The following is a 20,339-nucleotide window of genomic DNA, read 5'->3' on the forward strand; positions in this document are numbered from 1 at the left end:
TGTTCGTGAAATGATTCCGAGAAACAATATTGTCACATCGATGTGACAATACTGTCTCTGTAAATGAAATCAACTTCATCGCGCTCGTTAAATGGACGTTTCGTTTCCGGGAATAGCTGGCTGGGGCAGAAATAACTTTAGATAGGAAGGATAACTGTTAAATGAAAGCGATTAGCCAATCGTGACTACTATAAATATTCAGCACCAGTCGTAAAGATTGTTTAGTTCGATATGCTTTAAATGGCATATACGTGCATACGTTAGAAGCAATGATAATTTCAATAAAATAAATGTTTTAACAAATATTTTACAGAAATTATCATGAAAAGTTCCATTTCCTTCATACGCAAAAAGAATATAGAAATTGCATAATATACGTACTCTAGGTCTGAAGTTGTTTACTAGAGTGGTAACAGTGACATATAAATAGTCTAATGAGTCTAATCGAAAGAACGTGGGCGAAATCAAGTACAATGCACGACGTTAACGGTAAGCGAACAGAAAACTGCACAGGTACCGGATGCTTTTATGAATAGGCCCATTGTATTACAAGGGATTGGGTCTGAGATAACTGCACACGTTTGTTGTATCCGGTCCACATACACTTCACTGTACGAAAAAAGAAATGTTGATTACTACACGAAGAAGGCGATCCTTGCATCACGATACAATCACGGTGCAATTTATTGTTAAACTGTTGATAAATTTTGGAAACTATTCGCGGTAATTAAAAATTGTTCAGTAGTAGAAAAATAAATAATTCTGAAAACTTCCAAATTTCTAAGTTTCAAAATTCTCTAAATGGCACTATGACATACTACAGTTTTGTTTACAATATTATAAATAATATACGACTATCCTACCCATTGTCTCCCATTGTTTTATAATGTCATAGATCCCTATCAATTCAAAGGAAAAGTTCCATTCAACCTACTCTAATTTACAAACATTAAAAAGAAAGAAGAGAATTCAAACGAGAAACACGAGATTGTTTTAATCAATTTAGGTTGCAAATAAAGGAAGTCTATAATTAGAAACGTTGGATACTTACTAGCAGTTTAAATTATTAATAACGAATTAATAATATTAATGTTAATGACGTATTTTTAATTGAAGAATTAAAATAGCCAAGAAATTCTTAGCTCGAACCTTGTTTTTCCACTATTGCACAGCGAAAATATTTTTCGTAAGTAAGTATATTTATTCTAATTTGCTCGCATTCGTAATTATACGCATATCATAGCATCCACACATACCGTAAAAAGTCACGATTTAAATGCTTTTTACCATTCTAATTAACCATGCACTTTAACCAACGAAACAAGAGCATAACTTTCTATTGAAATTATGCAAGACACCGTGTAATTACAGGCCGGAATAAAGAGTCTGTTTATATATTCGAAGTGGAAAGGTAATGTCCATGCTACGTTGATTTAAGAGTATTTTGAAAATTTTTAATAATAATGATAATGGTTTGTGTCAAGTTCCAAGTATTTTAATTTACCATAAGTAAATGTTAAAGAATTTTTATGTTTCCCAGTGACTCAGTTATATTTGCAATAAATTGTCAAAAGGTTAATAAAAGAGTCATCAAAATTAAATTAAATGATAACGTAAGATTTGTATTTCTTCAGGTAGCTATTGCATCAATAGTTAATTTACTTTTTTAACTGTTTTAATCAGCAGTTTAGGTTTATAACGAATCGTGGAGCACATTTACTGATTTCTATTGTGAAATTCAACGTTAAACCAGCTATGACAATTTGTCCTTTGAAATTTCACAATGCTTAATAGCTCTGTTGGACATAGAAATAATTTCTCCTACAATATTACGAATAAACCGATTGTGTAAGAAACGAAGCTATGTTTATTGCGTATTGTAATTCTAAGTGAACAATAATTAGGAATGAAGTAATGTTTTGGAAATTTTTGAGATTTTGTAGGTTTTCAATATTTTCTAAACGATTAGTTCGACATCCTTCCCCTTAAACTTCCTAGGGGTAATAAAGAATCAGTTGACGATGTATACTTTTCCTCGGTAATGACCAAGTTCTTTGACGAAAGAACGGAAGTATGTATGAAGCGGAGCGATTTCAAAGCGTACACCATGTGTACAGCGTGCAAGTGGGACCGGCTAGCATGACGACATAACAGGACAAAGAGTTTACGCCTCGCATACGATACCCCATGAGAGGTTTTATACTCTAGAACTCCGTAACTGAACTCCCGCTTACTTGGTTTAGCGGTCTGTTATCGTTGACCCAGCTTGGTGACGATCCCATTTCTTCATGCAATAGGAACATGACAGTCTAGTCGTTTCGATAGAAAAACGTATAGTAGGTTTAAAAGCGAGTAGTAGGAGGACCTTTTCTCTCTAGAACTGCAATTTCTCTAGGATAGCCTACCATGCTCGATACTGTACGATAGTTTTATCGTTAATCACTCGAACCACCTCCTGCGAACCACCTTGATTAGCGAGTCTCGCGAAAGCGGATGGTTAAGTTCTTTTTCTTTCGTTCTTCTTTCCGTTTATCTCTAGGCGTTAGGACGCGATGTACCAGCTTGAACTGGGTCAACATATCCGTTTTTTTAACTACACCCAACGCCATTGGCGGTCGAGCAGGCTGGATATATGTATATGTATAATAGTTGAACGCGCTTTTCAAGGGTATGAGATGTTTTTCCCGTCTCGTTTGTTACGGTTAGCCGTCCGGCGAGTTTGCTAGGCTGTTTTTAAACAGCTTTAGTAGGTTAGTGAGACAACTAGAGGAACGGATTTCTGTGAACGAGTTAAACGTTTAACCCTTTTCTTCTTTTATAACAGACATTGGTTTTTCAACATTTCTATTTATACATATATTTTTTTACATATATATTATTTGCAGTAATAAGGATAGATTCTTATGAAAATTCCCATGGAATAAATATTATAGAATCTTGGCTAAAGAAAAACAAATATTTGGAAGCATGGTTATACATATGTATTTAAGTATATTCGAGAGGCGTGAAAGTTTAAAGCAAGAGAAAAGCATCGTATGAATAATAAATGAGACTCTCTCGAGACGAAATAGAAACAATAAGCGGCGCTAAGTGACGCGATGAAATTATATACAACTTTTCTCACGAAAACGAGTTTAAGGAAGAAATCATTCTAACAAATAACCGTGTTTCGTGCTCCAGAAAGTGGAAAATTAAATCTAGCTACTGATTTTCCTCGACTTAATCTAGTCCTGATCAACATATTAAATAATTAAAAATATCCTAACAAAATGTATATCACAAAATATTGAAGAAAAAGTAATGTTATACACATACAAGCTAGTTTTATCGATGAAGGTTTTAGTTTCTTGGACTGAAATGGCAAGTTTGCCTTGTCACAGTAACATAATGCTGAAGTATACAATGACGAGTTGTACTCGTCGTAACGTTTGAGGTACATATTACATTTCATACGAGACAATTTTATAATCATTATAATCACGTCCTTTCCCTTTCGACTGTTAGCAGCAATATAACGAGAGTCTATGTTTGCATGAAGAAATTCCAAAGTATGTACCGCTATTAAGTAACTACTTGTACAAGTATTTATAGGTACTTTGGAATCATCAGATTCTAAAACACAGCATTTACTCCATCATTCAACAATTTATTTCTTACGACACACACATATGTATAAGTCACAATAGCGAAGGGGTCATAGAGGGTTAAGAAGTGTCGTGCCTACAAAGAGCATACGTAACAAGGATATATCAATTTCATCTTTTTTCCTTCTTACGAACAAAGAGGCGTAAGGAAGCCGTCTTCTAATCAGAAAATTAGACACAATATAGACACGTGGGTAGAGAACTCGAATTAGACGGCACGTATACGAGAGGACTGGGGTTCACTGCTGTTTCTGGTATCCAGATCCGGCTTGGATCTCGTATACAATACATCTAAGCTTTTATCAGACTGAAGAAAACCACTGTCCTTGATTCAATCGCAATCGGAACCTTGTACCCGTAGGTGAAAGTATAGGTACTGAACGTTTCTTTGTTAATAGTTTATAGGTATAATGAGAACGAATTTTGTGAAATATTTGGTACTTATTTAAAGTAAGTATTACGCCGAAACTGCCAAACCGAGAAAGCCTACGGAAGAGACTGATATTTTGTATTAAATGAAACTGAAAATTTAAAAAAATTCAACGAATAAACATTATGAAAATAATGCACTGATATGTTCTTGACGTCTCCACCTACTCATTTTTTCCATTGAAACTTTAATGATTCTCTCCTTGTAAATCTATATCCATTACTTTCGAGGTAAGTACACTTATTCAGGTTTAAGAAGATCATTAATGAATCACTTTTTTAAATAAAATCATCCTGTTAAGCTTCCTATGTATTTCAATCATTATCATTTTTATATTTTGTCTATAAAAAAATAATTGATTTTGAAATGACCTTTGAAGATTCTTCACGATGTTCACATTTTCTTCGTACATTATCACGTTCTTAAAGTAACGTTTGACATTTTATAGCATCGAATACATTTCCATAAACTGTTTTATTGTTTCAGTAGCCTTCGTGACATTTATACGCTTTCAACACACTCGTTGATGTATTGTTCCTTCATCTGTTTTTTTTCTTAGATATGTAGATCAATTCTTTTATTCTTAATGAATAATGGTGGTTGACGTGGTTATTAAGCCGAAAACCTTGAAAACTTGTTTAACCGAAAACCTTATTCGTAATCTGTAAAATACCTTGTCGTATTTGTCTTCTCCGAGTAGGAGGGGGAGCGCCGGTTCGTCGTCTCCTGGCGTAGGTGTGAACCGGTACGATCAGCCTCGGTCTCGGTATAAGGAATCCACCTTGGTTATTGCCAGGTTGAGTCACCTCGGTTTCGCTATCCGTGCTGGCAGTACTGCTCGATCTCCTCGACTCCGAGTCCTCCCTATTCGACGAACTCACTCTGCTACCCTCCAGTACACCCTCTAGCTGAGAGATCACCTCAGCGTAGGGTTGCCTATACTCCTCATCTTGCTCCTTGCTAACCTTGCTTCTCTCATTGCTCGTCCAATTCACACCGCATTCGCGCCAGCTGGCCTCGTACAGCAACTCCATCGCTCTTCCTCGAGTGGCGTCCGGGTCTAAGAGGAGTTCAGGGTCCTCCAGGACCGCCCGGCCGGGATAACTGCGGACCTTCATGCCTGACTCACTCTTCAAGCTATATGTATAAATATTTTCCACCAGCTGAGCCAATCGTACCAGTACGATTTTCAATGAGATTTTTAATACCGGAGGTCCTAAGGTCCTCAAGGTCCTCAAGGTAAGATTTTACACATGATTCACTTTTGATCAGCTAGCTGGGATACAATAACCAAGAACTGAACAAAGATCTATCGATGGGAGTCATCAACTCACTGAAGATCTTTTTCTTTTCAAGATTCACCGTGGGAATGAAATTCGACCCTACAGTGTCGATTTGGCGCTGATCCAAAGGAAGACAGATGATGAATGCCTTCTCGACCAGATCACTTCTGTTTGACTTCGCGTCACAGCTCCAGTCAAAATTCGCACGGGATAAATTATGGAGGGAAACACGTGCTTCTTCGTGGTCGAGGTTCAAGGGCTGGACTTCCCTTGACACCTGGCACGGATGCTGCGGTTTCTGATTACTATCAGCTCCGCCAGTTATTTTTGATCCTTGGATCCATAGACTATACACGATCACTGTGATTGGATGGCTATCTTTATTTTTTCCTCGGTACACTTTTGCAACTCGAGGTCTATCTTGTAACAAGAACCGTCAAGTATCGGTTGGTTACGCAACCAGATCCAGTAATCGAATAATAAGAAGGCTGCCAGTTTTCACTAACACGAATTTTTTTAGCCATATAGCTTATTTTGAACGAGGAAGAATGGAATAACGGAGTATTTCTTCATCTGACAAAGGAACAGAATCCTGGCGTCAGACGAACGAGGACACCACAGGACCACTCCTTTGAAACTGACGCTCACTGACAGCGTTCACGACTGGTGAAAAGTACGCCCGCAAAGACCGTGCACGAGAAACTCCCTTCCCCTCCGACTACCAATCCCCCCACTATGTCTGCTGTTAGGGAGAGAAAGGACAGTGGTTCTCAAGTGATAGCGAGGAGACTGTTGCAACCAATTCTACGAGTATACTGGGTGTTCGTGGCAGTGTAACGTGATGCAAAATTTTTTTCAACACTTTTTCGATGCACTGAACTCACGCTGTACATACGCATTCTAACGGAAACAAAGGATAGTGGTTCTCAAATAATTATCATAAGATTGTTGTAACTATTCTGTAAAAATATATAGAGAAATAAAGAAAAATTTGTCTTTCATAGTCGTTGGTTTCATAAATTACCTATGATTAAAGTGACGATTGTAATTTAATTATACTGCAGAATGCAATTTCTATTTCACAGTCTCTGGTTTCATGGATTATAATTAAAATTAAAATTATAGTTCACTTATAGTGAAAAATGCAATTTCTATCACATTTACATCGTAATCGGAAAGTTGAGAACCAATCTCGGCGCATCAGTGAGAAAACGACTGATAAGAGTAGGTAATGCCAGGTATATTTTCCTTAATTTACTTGTTTGTTCCCCTTAAATCGCGGTGAAATAATATACCTTAATTGTGAGAAGAAGATCGAAAGGTAGACTGCGGATGTTTGTTAGATAGTGAGAAGATTACAGGCAAAAGTGGAACAATCATGGCTAGGGATTGTTTTTTTTTTTACTTTTCACGGTTGATTCAGCAGTATCTCTGTTTTATACTCTTCTCCAACATTATCTGTCTTCTCACAATAGGTACTTATGATTTTGCATTCTTGTACAATTGTACGAAATAATCTATTTCGTTGCAATTTTCAGTGTTAAAGAAATTTTCTTTTTTATGTTAACATATTCCACTTTAAATACTTTCAAAATGCTATCTAATTTCACTTTAATCGTAACACGAGTAAAAGCAATTTTCTATTTTAAAAAACGGAGATTCCCTTCACTTTTTTAAAATTTAAAGTCAGTCTTCGTGTTCAAGTTGATAAAAAGACTTATCATTTTATAAATATATCTTAATCGACAGATTAATTGTTATGCTATTACGGTACACGAACTTCCGAGAGAAAGGACAGCAGTTCTCATTTCGACGTTAGATAATACCAATGCATTTTATATACATTAACTGCATCATTGAATGCTAAACGGGATTTTCATATAATATGTACATATCTTGCGAAAGGAAAATTCAATGGAAAGGAAAATTATACAGGAAATCGTACCTTATTACTTCATGTACCTATTTTAAAATGTTTAGATTCAAGAACCCTCTGGGAAAGTATGTAATTATAAATTTTCATCATAATGATGATGGATTTTGCAAAGGAAAATATGATTTATGTACTGTGCACATTAATATGTAACAACACAATTTAATTCTCAATTCTTAACATTACATTAATGCTGTTTTCTGTTTGTTTTCTTTCAATTTTTGTTTTTCAATTACATTATTATAGGTATTGCAAATTTATTTTAAAAAACAATACATATTGTTCTTTGCATTTTTATTTCCTCCTTTCACATTTCCAAGTTGTACAAAATACAACATGCACGTGTTTATTATCACGTATAACTTTGGAATTCCCGAAAAGACACGTTGCTCCTCTTTAATATTTTGCAAAGCTGACGCACGAATTGTTGCAAAGACGTAAACGTGTTTTACTGACTGAGAAGAATTATTGAGTATGCAAAAATACAGATAACAGATGATATTTAGAGCTCGTTACTAATGTTGGTTTTGAAAAATTAATATATGATATGATGTTGAGTTATTATTAGGTACAAATGGGATGACTATATGTATAAAAATAATTTTGGACAAGGGAAAAGTCAATGACTTACCTTCCATAACATATACAATAGACCCGACATCTCCTTCTCTTATAATGGTAGATCCAGCTGAAAACGAAACAGGATACATGCAATCCACGATTTCTCTGATCTGCGTCAGCTCCAGGTTCTTCATGAAGTCATTGTCCAAAATGGCAGCTTTGATCAGTTCACGAGATCTTTAACATAAAAAGAGGTACGTTTTTCATTTAGACTGAGGAAATTATTTATTTTTGATTGAGGAAAGATGATAGTAAAAAATAAAATAATTTCAAGTCTTGTTGATCTCAAGATACATTTTACACATTTTTACAAGATACTCTATACATATGACACTTAGCAAATCATTTCACGAATCACTTGTTACAGCACATTAGCATTGCAAAAGAAACGCTGTAACAGGTTCAAATCAAGGAATTCTAAGTACCTCTAATGGTAATGTCCAAGTCAACAACTCATGTCGTGCATATAATATCAAGTACAGACAATGTTCCGAAGGTAATGCTCTCATTTATTCTCGGAGCGAATAACATCAAAAGCGCCGAACTATGTTTACCATGGTCCGCACCTGTTGCACACTTTACCATACCGCAAGCTGTGCTTTGAAAAATAACTATTCAACAATCTAACCGTAGTTTAATCATCTATTACATATTTTAAATCCTCCTGCGTTTGAGAAACATCAATTCTAAGGATGATGTTTAATAATAATAATAATAATAATTTTTCTTACAAATGTGAAATTTGTCAAGCGTAAAATTATTATGTGATGAAAATTTTAACTAATTTAACTTTTAATTAATTTAAATCTGAAATCTAAAAAGAATATATATTTTTTATATAATACTTTTATTATAATTTATTTATGTCAAACTTTCAAAAAAAGATAGAAAGTTGAGGTGAATGGGAGAGGGTTAAAGAAATAATCCAAGAGAGTTAAAAAGCCACGTGGCTTGCATTGGAAACAGTTTCACTGTATCCAACTCTTTGTCACGTACCTTTGCGGCACGGTAATTTGTATAGGTGAAACTATGAGTCTGATTTACGTAACCAACGACTAAATTTCACTCTTAATAATAGATAGCTATGGCAATCGTCAAGTCATCGATCTCTCCGGTTGGCCTCGAATTGAAAAGAAGGATCAGTTTTATGGATTGTTGTTTAATCAATTAACTTTATAATATTTTACCTAAATGTACTTATATCTTCGTATAACACAGTATTAAATATAGAAAAGATTACCCAACCATGCTACCACGAATTCGGTCACCCTGTAAAAACATCGTATCACATCAAAAGATTCGAAAAAAAAAGCTGGCCGTCTATTAAAATGTGTGCCTAAAATAAACCAAGAGGAGGAGATCACCTCACGCGATGAAACCAATAAACTTTCTGTACCTTTGAGGCTTTGGAAACTTCTGAACGATCATACGGCTGTCCCTGGCGAGCGGTTCAGCTGAAATAGCCTGTCGCTTGGCCCTCTGACCAGAAGCAATGCCGCTGGAGGCCAAACTGAAATCGACAATTTGCCGAAACTTGTCAATCTCATTTTGTAGATAGCGAATCGTAGAGTCCCGTTCTTCGATTGTTTTTTCTAGAATCTCTATCATTTCATCCCGACGACGAAGAGCCTCTGTTCTTTCGTATAATAGTCTCTTCAGGTCTCGTATGGAATCCATGGTTTTTGGAGGATCTTTTGCCACTGAACACTTTAACCCTTTACCTTATAACGACCGGTTACACTCGTGTCACAGATTATAATTAAATTAAGTTGGGATAGAATTATTTGTGTAGAATAATTTTTACATCAATGAGAGAAATAAAGGTTTCTTTAAACAGGTGTCAAAGTTTTAACAAACAATAGTTTTATCGATTAAGACAAAATAAACTATTTTGCTGGAAAATATACAATTTACACACAGATGTGTAACGATAAACTTGAATTCCCGAATGTTATCTTTAGAATGTTAGAATTTGATAGATCGTTCTAGATCGCTGGATTCGAGATAGCTCATTTTCATTCGGAAGATAAGTTATTTTCGAATTGACACTGACTTCTACGGTGGAATGTACCGACATTTATTACTACATCCGAAGACTGAAATAGATGTTCATAGATCATAGATTTAGTTCCGTTACCTCTATCATTTTGCTTGCCAAAATTTCATATGATTTCATTCAGAAATAATAAATTCTTTGATTATCTAATGAACGGAATTAAAAATATGAAAAGAACTGAGCCAAATAGGATTAGCAAATATCAAAATTAAAATAATAAGAAAATGTCAAAATTGAAATAAATATGCTATGAATTTTCTTCTCAGTTGGGCCAGGTCCCATAGAAATTAAGAAATTAATCTCTGGAATTTTATTTTTAATATTTTTAATATAAAATTAACAAGCAATGTATCACGACTTTATAACAGTTTCAAGAGGTCAGGGTTCTTGAACTTCTAGATTGAGATTTTATGCAAAGCACTTTCGAAAATGACCGCAGAATAACAATGATTGACATCTTTGTAACAGAAAGTAGTTGTTTCTCAACTGGACATCGAAACTACTACAACACGTTCAACTGCTTATAAATAATTTTTGTTATTTATCATTTAATTTAATTTAATTTAATTTGATTTAATTAAATAATCAAGTATTTCTCAATATCAGTAAGCTTAAAAGGACTTGAATAGGTTCACTATTTGTAGGTATATTTTTTAGATATTTCAATTACAAAAAAGAAAAAAGTTATTTTATATAATATAATTATAGAAACTTACAGTATTTATATTTAACTGCCAATAATATAAGCTTCGCAACATTATTGGCTGTTTCTACAACTGTTAATTCCAATTAAATTAATATAATAAACAATTACTGAATTGTTTTTATTATGTAGCATGTTTACTTGAATAAAATTGTAAAAAAATTGGAACGTTTAAGAACATCGATTATAACTACATTAAATTATATATATTAATTTTTGTATGACAAAAATCAATACACACTGCTAAAAGAATAAAAAAATTTTACATAGTTGAAAAAATTTTCAATAAATACAAAACAAATTGTTGAACACATTTAATTAAAGGTGCAACGAGTAACGTTATTTTTTACACGGATATCGTAATCTTTATCTTTAATTCGACAACAGAATTGCCACCCAAAATCCCACGCAATCACCTAATCAATACACGTAATACGTAATCACAAATCACTTTTCACAAAATCTTATAAACTTTTCCCTCGATTAAATTTCTTTTTCTCCAAAAATAATAAACACTTTCGATTTTTTTATTGTTTCACATTTAAAATTAGAATTTTTTTTTTTTTTTTATAATTCACCGAACGTGCGATAAAATAAAATTAGTCGTTGTTTTTTGAGAAAACAGAGATTTGATCGATCGATCGCGACTGAAGGTAAGGAGAACCGCCACTTGAGGCAGTCTCTGCCGAACTGACAAGAAAATCTCTTGATTTATTCGAAAGAAGTCGATGCTTGGCTGATGACTGTCGATTAGAGTGCTCCTATGAGGAAAAGAATTAACTTTGTTCGGTATTACTAGATAGGCAAGTGGATTTGATGGATATTTAATGATACTGTAGAAATTGAAATAAAATTGCATACGCGATTAGGGGTAGTTAATTGTATCCATTTAAGTTTTTTCAAGGTGAAAATTCGCGTTTCGTTTCATGGTGTATCAGGGTTGAATTAAGGTGAGGTCTAGGAGGGAGGGAGTTCTAAGCAGTTCTTTCTTTTACAAATATAATTTTGGTTTCAATTTGAAGTCTAATGAATTGATATTATAATTTTATAATTGATTCTCCTAAACGAATTAGGGTTTCCTCTAAATCCAAGAACATCAACCAACCACAAACTCCAATCAATTCACCAAGTTTCATAGCACAGTCTCGACTGTCATTCAAAACACTACATATATTAATTGGTTTTGTATTAAAAACTACGCGACACGGACGAGGGAACGGTGAAGCACGACTAGCACCTGAAAGGTTCACCGTCAAACTGACTGAGAAAGGACCACGCGGACGGCTAAGGCTTTGACGGTCTCGTAGGGTGGTTACGACTAACGAGCAACGAGTTCGCGCACGGTCTATTTTTGAGATATAATCGCGACTCGCGCTTCCTCGACGAGCAAGCTGCGACGAGTTGTTTCGAAAAAGGCCCCCTTTCACCATGTCCTCTAGTCGTCAGCGCATGACTAACCTCCCCCTTTGGACATCGACCGAATTAGTCTTCAAGAAATTCCCACCATTTTTATGGTCCAATGCAAGTAAAAATAAGAATCCTCGAAACGTGGAGGTAACAGGAAAATTCAATGATAGCCTCAAAAGAACCCAACTTTGACATTCTTCTTACATTTCTTCTTTCTGGACATTCTGGGGAAAATCGAGGTTCTTAGGACCCTTCAAGTGGTTGCAAGTGGTTGTACTTTATACAGTACATTGAATGGAAATCTTAAAACAGAATACAGTATATTGAAACTGTGGTAAGTATAACCATATACATATGAAGGATATACTTCAATAGGTGATAAATTAGGGAGACATCATCGCCTGTCGCAATCAGTTGCGTGCCAGATCTTCCTCATTTTTCATTCTTTTGATTTATTTTTAAAATGAGGAAGATATAGAGGAAGATTTAAAAGATACTGATTCAAGGAAATCTAATAATGGACACAAAAGTGTCTCGTTAATTAAAAACATGAAAGAAGAAACTCTAAAAATGAATTTGTAAAAACTATTCAAATCTATATAAAATATAAACAAGATTTTGAGATAAATAAACAAATTTTAGTAGTTATTTAAAACTGACAAAGATTTAAAAATAGATGATGTCAAATAAAAATGTTGAAACGTTTCTGAAATGAAAAAACGATCGTGAAAAAAGAAAATAAAATGTCAAAAATTTCAAAACAACATTACAATATAAAAATTACTACTTTGATGACATAAAAGTACCATTACATCATGGTGGTCAGTTTCAACATCCTCCTGAAGATAAGATTAAGAATTTAATTAGGATGCACGTTTGTTAAAGGTATATCGCTAACATGTTATTTTTAGCAATAATCGAGAAGATCACCATTGATTTTTATAATGGTTAAACGACCATTAATACATATGATTCAAGGAAACATTATACGACCTATCATTGACAGATAATGCTGTAACCATTATTTTTATGTAAGTACTCCACTTCTATTTATAGTATATCTCTTGGATGATAAGTACGAGCAGAATATTAATAATATAAAATATATTTAAACGTCAATTTAATGACTTCATTAATGATGCATTCATTATCATACATGCAGTGTCCTTATCTTTTTTATTTAAATTGCTATAATTTTCTTTTGTTGAATCCAATTAAAAATGATGTATTTTCTGTTAAAATTATGAACACCTACGAATGAAATAAAAAAACAATAAATATGGTTTAACCAGGTTGCAAATAACGAATGTCAGGGGATACCTATACATCACAACCGCTGCGTAACTGCATAATTTCCTACCGATTACTATTCGTTGTTTTTTTGCCCCTCTATTTTTATTACGAAACACCACGGAAAAACGAATCGTTGACAGGAAATTATAGCCATCGGATCGATGGAGACGATTAAACCAGGCGAGGGACGAGCAGGATTTCACGTTGCCCGTAACTTTTGTACGATTCGTACATGAACGGAAAGCTTTGCCGCTATTCCAATTACGATAACGTTATAAAATTCTTTACATACTGTTGTAATTAACACTGGAATTATCGATAACATATATTGTATAAGTTGTTGCATGTCAAATGGTGGCTGTAGAAACATAGAAACAGGTTTATACAGGTATAATTTTTTTAAAACTATTGCACTGAATTTCTTATCCACTTCCGCTTTAATCCTTGAACAGCGGAGTCCAGATCAATCGAAATTGAAACTTACAAAACATGAAATAGAAAATTACATTAACATTGGAGCCCTCCCCAAATGAGCCCATTTTATTTTATATACAAAGTATCCCTTCTTTCGGACATTATAAGCAATTTAGTGGCTAAAAATCCATTGTTCACGCTTGTTACCCTATTGCTCGTCGCTGGCATCGTTCCGACAAGGATGCACGTGGTTTCCAAACGGAGACCTTGCCTCACTTTTGAAGGTGTACCCAGAAGACAATAGTGAACACGATCGTGTGTCAGCTTGCACGTAGGCATGATCCTTCGACCGACCGATTACGGGACATCCCGTTTGAATTATTTAAACAGCGTACAACGAAACCTTCGTGTTTCTGTTTCGCAATCAAGACGATACGCATACCGTGATGGTGGATTTTTAGGGAAAATACGAATCGTTTTGCATACCGCCTTACCCGACTAACCACCGCGAACCCCTGGCGGATATCATGCACGATCCGCAAACGAATGAGGGGGTTGGATGAGAATCCTTTTATTTTATTATTCCTAACCTTTAGAATACTGTGGACTGTAGTCAAGTTAGGGCTATGCATATAATTAAAATTTAAGTTCCAGTACGTCTCGATCCTTCGGCCTTAAGATTTTAAATAATTGTAAAACTGAGTATGCGCCTCTTATGGTCATTAAAGTGTTAAAACTTGTTAATAAATAAGCAATGAAATTCAGTTTCTCACTAGTGCCGTTTCAATTACCATTCACCTGGAAACCAAGTCATGGACTGGAGAAGGTAAAAGTTAAGATAAAAGATGTTGGTGGGAGTTCAATAGTAGATCGAGGTCAAAAGGAAGCGACTGAATCCCGTCCAGACGAAAAATTGCCCTCATACTCTTTAGTAATCGCTCCAAGAACATGATTATGCAACATTTCAACAGTTCCACGTAGGTGGGATAAAAGGAAGTTGTTCCATTTACCCGTGTTTCGCTTTTACTAATATCTATAGCGACGATGACGAACTCTAGGGTGCCCTCAGGCGACGTATTACCTCGATTTGGCAGAAATTACGAAATCCGGTGTATTGGTAAAGATGTCGGGTTTTTGTGATGGTTACACGCAATTGAGGGGGCTACACAAAATTCTGTTTCAATATGAACAAAAATTTATATTTTCATTATGAAGAATAACACTAATAAACCAGAATACTATGTACGATTTCAACACTGAATCAGTACCTATATTTACATGCAAAAATGAAGACCATACAAATTAATTATAATCACGGGAAATGAATTATGCAAATATACATAATGTAAAAAACATTCAGATAAGTCAAATAAGAAAGAATTAAAAGAGAAATGTGTATGAATGTACATCATAAATATTAATACTCTTGTATAAAGCTAAACTTCAAAAATATCATATCAATTCAACGTATGTTTTCATATCATAAATTACTAAATTTGAATTCAAATAACAAAAAACTGAAATCTGAAGTTAAGCAGTATAATACCTTCCTTGGATAAAAAAAATATACTAAAATCTGTAAACGATCTTCCACCATTTGTCTTTGGTTTTAGGAGAATTCTAGGGGAACTTAAAGAGAGCCCAGAGGACATGTTGACTGAACTTCAGTCAAGTACGATAAGTATCCCTAGAAAAAAATGGCAAAATAGGGGAAAACACGGTAACTTTCTAGCAGGACTCCTTTTCCTAGGGAACACTTATATCATCAACTTGTCCCCTAGGGAAATTTCATTATGTATCGACTGAGTCGAGGCAGAAAATGAAGCACAGGAAACAACAGGTGGAGACACAAGGTGAAACAGTGGTCGCGAGAAGGCGCCACTTACCAGTTATCTCGAGGGGGCGCTAATTCTCTCGTTCTCTCGTGGTTTCTCGGTTCGGAGCTTGTCGTCCGGCAGCCTGTGCGGTTTTAACTTTTTAAAATGTCGCCGATGGCCGTGACAGGGTCTATTTTTAGCCACGGCGAGATAAGCGTGGCGGGAAGACGGACGAGGAGGGACCGAGAGCGAAATAGAGAGAGGGAACTTCCGTAGGAAAGAAAGAAACGGCGATATATCGAGAGTGGGACACACTCAGTAGCGTAACCGGATGGCATTTTAGTAGGCACTTGGAAAAACACCTGTTTAATTAACTCTCTACTCGAACTTCGTGATCGATGGAACGATCGAATGTCATGCGTTCCGTCATTTTTCCCTATAAAATCAACCGCATTATTCTTTCAACAGAAACAGTAGAGCATGATAACGATCCCAAGAACGAATTAAGTTCACCGTCTTTTATGTCCATCATTCTGAAAGTCATGAAATAGCGTGTCAAGGAAATGTTACCCACATGGAGCTAGGGAATTATCCAGAGCAAGCATGTTTGTCCCTAGACGAAGGAACTTCGCCTTCCAGGGACTGAATATATTCCATAGAAGGAATAATTTCAACAAAAATAGCTCCGGCATATCTTTAATCATGAACGTATACAAAGTGGTCGCCGGAGAAACAGTTTTGATTATGCAACTGTCGTTATCAGAACCTAAAACTGCTAATCTTCTGGACTGATTCAATTACATCACTGAGTACCTACGACATAGGAGACTCGTTGGAACAGGAGCTGAAGGGACGAGGAAAGAGTGAGAAAGAGACAGTACTTAAGTCAGAGAGAGAATCAAAGAACTAATTATACGTGACGTCACTCGACTGGTTTCAACACAGAGAGTCGAGTGCAACGAGTCAAGTCACGGCAAGTGGGCCAGAGAAATCCCTCTCTCTTTCTGTTCCTCCGAGCTCGTTTCTTTCTCGCTCGGGATGCAGTCACGACGGAAGCTGCTGCGTGTGCAGCCACAGAGGAATCATCTTGCTCCAGATGAAGTGGGAGGAGGCAAAAATAGATCTACCAAACTTTTATGGACGGTAAATCACTGACGCGTTAGGTTGGTCCGTTGCCACTCGGGACGTCTCTGTCCCAGCCGGGCTGACCAACTCATTAACCATAATAACGCCAGTGACGAATAGGAAATTCAATGAAGGCTTAACAAATAATTAGGAAACACCAAGTGGAAGTCACGAATTTATTCGTCGTTTTATTTTTTTCTACCTTTTTGGTAGAATTCGTGGAACGTCTGAGCAACAGGTTCGCCCAGAACAAAAATTTCTAGATGGAAGGTTGTTTAATGCTTTCCAGTCATTGCGTTAGATATGGATGGATTGATTCGGTATATGGTTAATGCATTCGTTTATCTAGATCATGTAGATCATGATTTTTTTCTCTTGTTCGTTATTAATTCCCATATCAGCCTGAAGCGATACCAGTCTGGAAAATGAAGAATGAAGTGAACGGCGCAGGCATGAGAATTCTAATTGAAGTGGATTCGCGATAAATCAGCAGGAAACTTGCTGAACAACTTAGCATATGTAAGTGCTTTCAGCATTTCCTGGCACACACGAGTAGCTGATAATGGAAGAAAAATTCGAGGTGCCCTCTCTTGTGAACTCTACTCAAAAATATACATATGTATATCATTAAAAATGTCTAGGCTTTACGATTAGTTTAATATTACATCTTATAATATTTAATACAATACTTAATATTAATTCAATTTTGTATTTCATATTATTTTCATTATGAGTTTTGTCAGAAATAAATTATGGGGGAGTTTTTTTAATTACTTTATGCATAACTTTTTAATTATCTTATATCAGACACGAATGCCTAGCCTTGAAATGATGTTAATGAGAAGGAAGATAAACATATTAGTGGCATGAAAATGCAAAGCTTCGTGGAAAAGAAATATAAGCATATATTTTTAACCACATTGGTGTATAATTAGCAAAATTTCTTGAAGGTCAAAAGCAGAGAAAAATGAAAAGAAAAGAAGTAATTCAAATTAAAATTACTAAGAATTAAGACATGGTATTTTTCTAATATTTAATTAAGTATATCTTAATTTTTTCAAAAAATATTGTATCTAAAATCAAAATTTAAATACAAATAGCTACTTGTTAGCATACTATAAGCGTTCAATCAATTTGATGGAACAAAGTTGTTTCATAGATAAAAATAGTCTGAATGAATACTTGAAATTTGTTATAAACAGAGGTGGGAACAAATTCGTTCACGAGGTCTACTTGTAATTACTGAAATTCGCAGGAGTTTAAGATTCACTGCTAACAGATAAACAACACGATCGTTCTTGAAAGCTGATCGCATTCGAACGATAAACCAACATGTAATTAAATAAGACCGTTAAGTCTTAGATTTACTACAAATGGATCTGAGAGTTAATCGCTCCCAAGAGTTGATCGGATTTAAACATCAGAGCACCGTGCAATTAAATAAATTCGTAAAATACTTGTGGCCTATCATCAGTAGGCAGGTGAATTGGTTACACCAACGATCAACTGAATAGAAACTAATGGAATATCAGTAGATTTACTCCATATATTATGATTCAAGATCATGAATTCTTCTCATTTAGAGATTAAAAGTTGGATAATTAGCTTTTGAAAAATTACAAGAATTATTACTTATGTTAGGGAGGCAACATACTATGGGGATTACCACAATTTTAAGGTGAAATAGCGCTACTATTGGCTTCGCTAAATTATGATGAAATGGTGCAAATGATAACTTGCTATTTAATTATATAGTTATTAAATTGCAAGTACTAACACCGTTATTAAATGAGAAGACGGTGGTAGACATAAAGACCTAGTTGCCACTTAGAAAGATACTACTGTTTTTGCTCAATGATGCAAAACTGATAGATGGGAATTGCTACAATGACTTATCGTTCACAAGGTAGCATATTGTAAACACTCTACCTCGTTCATTGAATGAGGAGACAGTAGTGGACATAATGACTTGCTATTTGGAGAGCCAACATTGCAGTTACTACTGTCCTTATTCACTGATGAGAAAGTGGTAAGGAGGAGTAGCAATGACAACTCATCATTTGTACAGGTAGCAAGCACACTGTAGGCACTGAGTATTGCTTTTACTGAATGAAAATACGATACCTGGTAGACATAATGACTTGCCATTACCAAAAAATACTATTGTTATATATTTTTATCTTAAACAATTTCAAGGATAATCTAGAGGGTGTCTATATTCACAAAGTGTTATCCCTTAAATTCAAATTTCTCCATTAGGGGCGGATTCAGGGGTGGACTGAAGGGAACACCTCTCCCATGATATTTCTTTTTCCCAACCTATTCTGAGACTTCATAAGTAATAAAAAACAAAGTGGATATTCCCCATTACTCCCACCTCTGTTGAACCGATGGGACCACAATGGCCCCATGACGTGGTCATTTAATCCCGAGTAGCTATTTTCAGGCCCACTGAACGTTCCACGCAGAACAGAATATAACAGAATCACATGATTCACGTTGCCAGCGTGCTGCTTGGTAGTCTGTGTATTTAAGCGTATTGATAAATAATCTTGTACAGCTACGCGATCATTCCCGACGATAGACCAATTACCGTGGCTTAATCCTGTACGTCACCGAGCGGATTATTTACAAGCGTTGATGGCTACTTCCATATAAATTCTGTCAATTCCTCCGTGGCAGCTATTCCGGTTGAATAGAGGAAGCCACACGGCGGCATACAAATCTTTTTGCACCTTGTTTGGCCGTTCCCTCCCCTACCTCGGACGTGATGATATTCCGGTCTCTATAAATATTTCACGACACGTGGCTAACTTTACGCCCCCATTAAGTTGGTGGATGACATTGGGGATCATTGATCATGCTACTGATGAAGATTCACTTATAATTAGCCCTTCATGTGTTTTGGGTACCTATTGTCATCATTGGGATTAGTGGAGAATCCTGAGGGATGATCCCCCCTCTCGAGTAACAAAAGATATTCCTAAATGGATATGAAAATATCCTGCTCCTTTAAAAATTAGAATGATAATTATAAATCGTTCTCCATATTTTGTCTTATGGACGAGTAAGACGAAAAACGTAAAGATGATTTTGAACGGTCAAGAACGCTGGTCGAAAATCTTCGTATATCTGTTTATGGTCTCGAATATAAGGTACAGTCGATGACCAGCATTGAATGAGGCCATCAAGGATCCGCTTGTGTTATCCGGGAACGAGTTTCACGCGTGGCGAGGAAATAGAAGAGGAGTATAGGGAACGAAGACCGGTCTATGGGATTCTCGACAGCGCCACGGGACGCCGTAGCAGGTGCTCGAATCACCTTCCCTTGAAAGGGATTTGTAGAAAATGATCAATTTATGATTCACTTGAGAGTAAAATTTGAAATTTGGAATTTTATAATGTGGAATTATAAAATGATAATTAAATTTTCCAAGTAAGAAAACCTAATAAGAAAAGTAGTTTTTGTTAACAGCAACAATATTTGCTTTACGACCATCAATTATTGCGACATAATAATATGTTGTTGCAACAAGTGGCACGAGTTATTCGTACGAGTTACAAGTATCATGTGTTCCACGAATATGTAACGCTTTGTGACTCTTTCGTGGAT

At 35.4% G+C, this 20,339-nt stretch overlaps 1 protein-coding gene across 3 annotated transcripts in view; it reads right to left on the reverse strand.

The window, feature by feature from the left end:
- for (cGMP-dependent protein kinase for) overlaps window positions 1-20,339 on the reverse strand; it is a 34,845-nt gene that overhangs the window by 6,045 nt on the left and 8,461 nt on the right. Inside the window, exons 1-2 of one of the 3 annotated variants that reach the window (XM_034322114.2) lie at window positions 9,308-9,609; window positions 7,922-8,088 (exon numbers count right to left, since the gene is read on the reverse strand). In XM_034322114.2, coding sequence (XP_034178005.2) covers window positions 7,922-8,088; window positions 9,308-9,588 — 448 coding nt within the window. In that variant the 5' untranslated portion in view covers window positions 9,589-9,609. Of the gene's footprint in view, window positions 1-4,747; window positions 6,007-7,921; window positions 8,089-9,307; window positions 9,610-20,339 lie in introns of those variants that run through there. The other 2 variants (XM_034322113.2, XM_034322115.2) reach the window with 2 other exon arrangements.

This window comes from Osmia lignaria, chromosome 4 (assembly GCF_051020975.1).
Source record: "Osmia lignaria lignaria isolate PbOS001 chromosome 4, iyOsmLign1, whole genome shotgun sequence".
Classification (NCBI taxonomy): domain Eukaryota; kingdom Metazoa; phylum Arthropoda; class Insecta; order Hymenoptera; family Megachilidae; genus Osmia; species Osmia lignaria.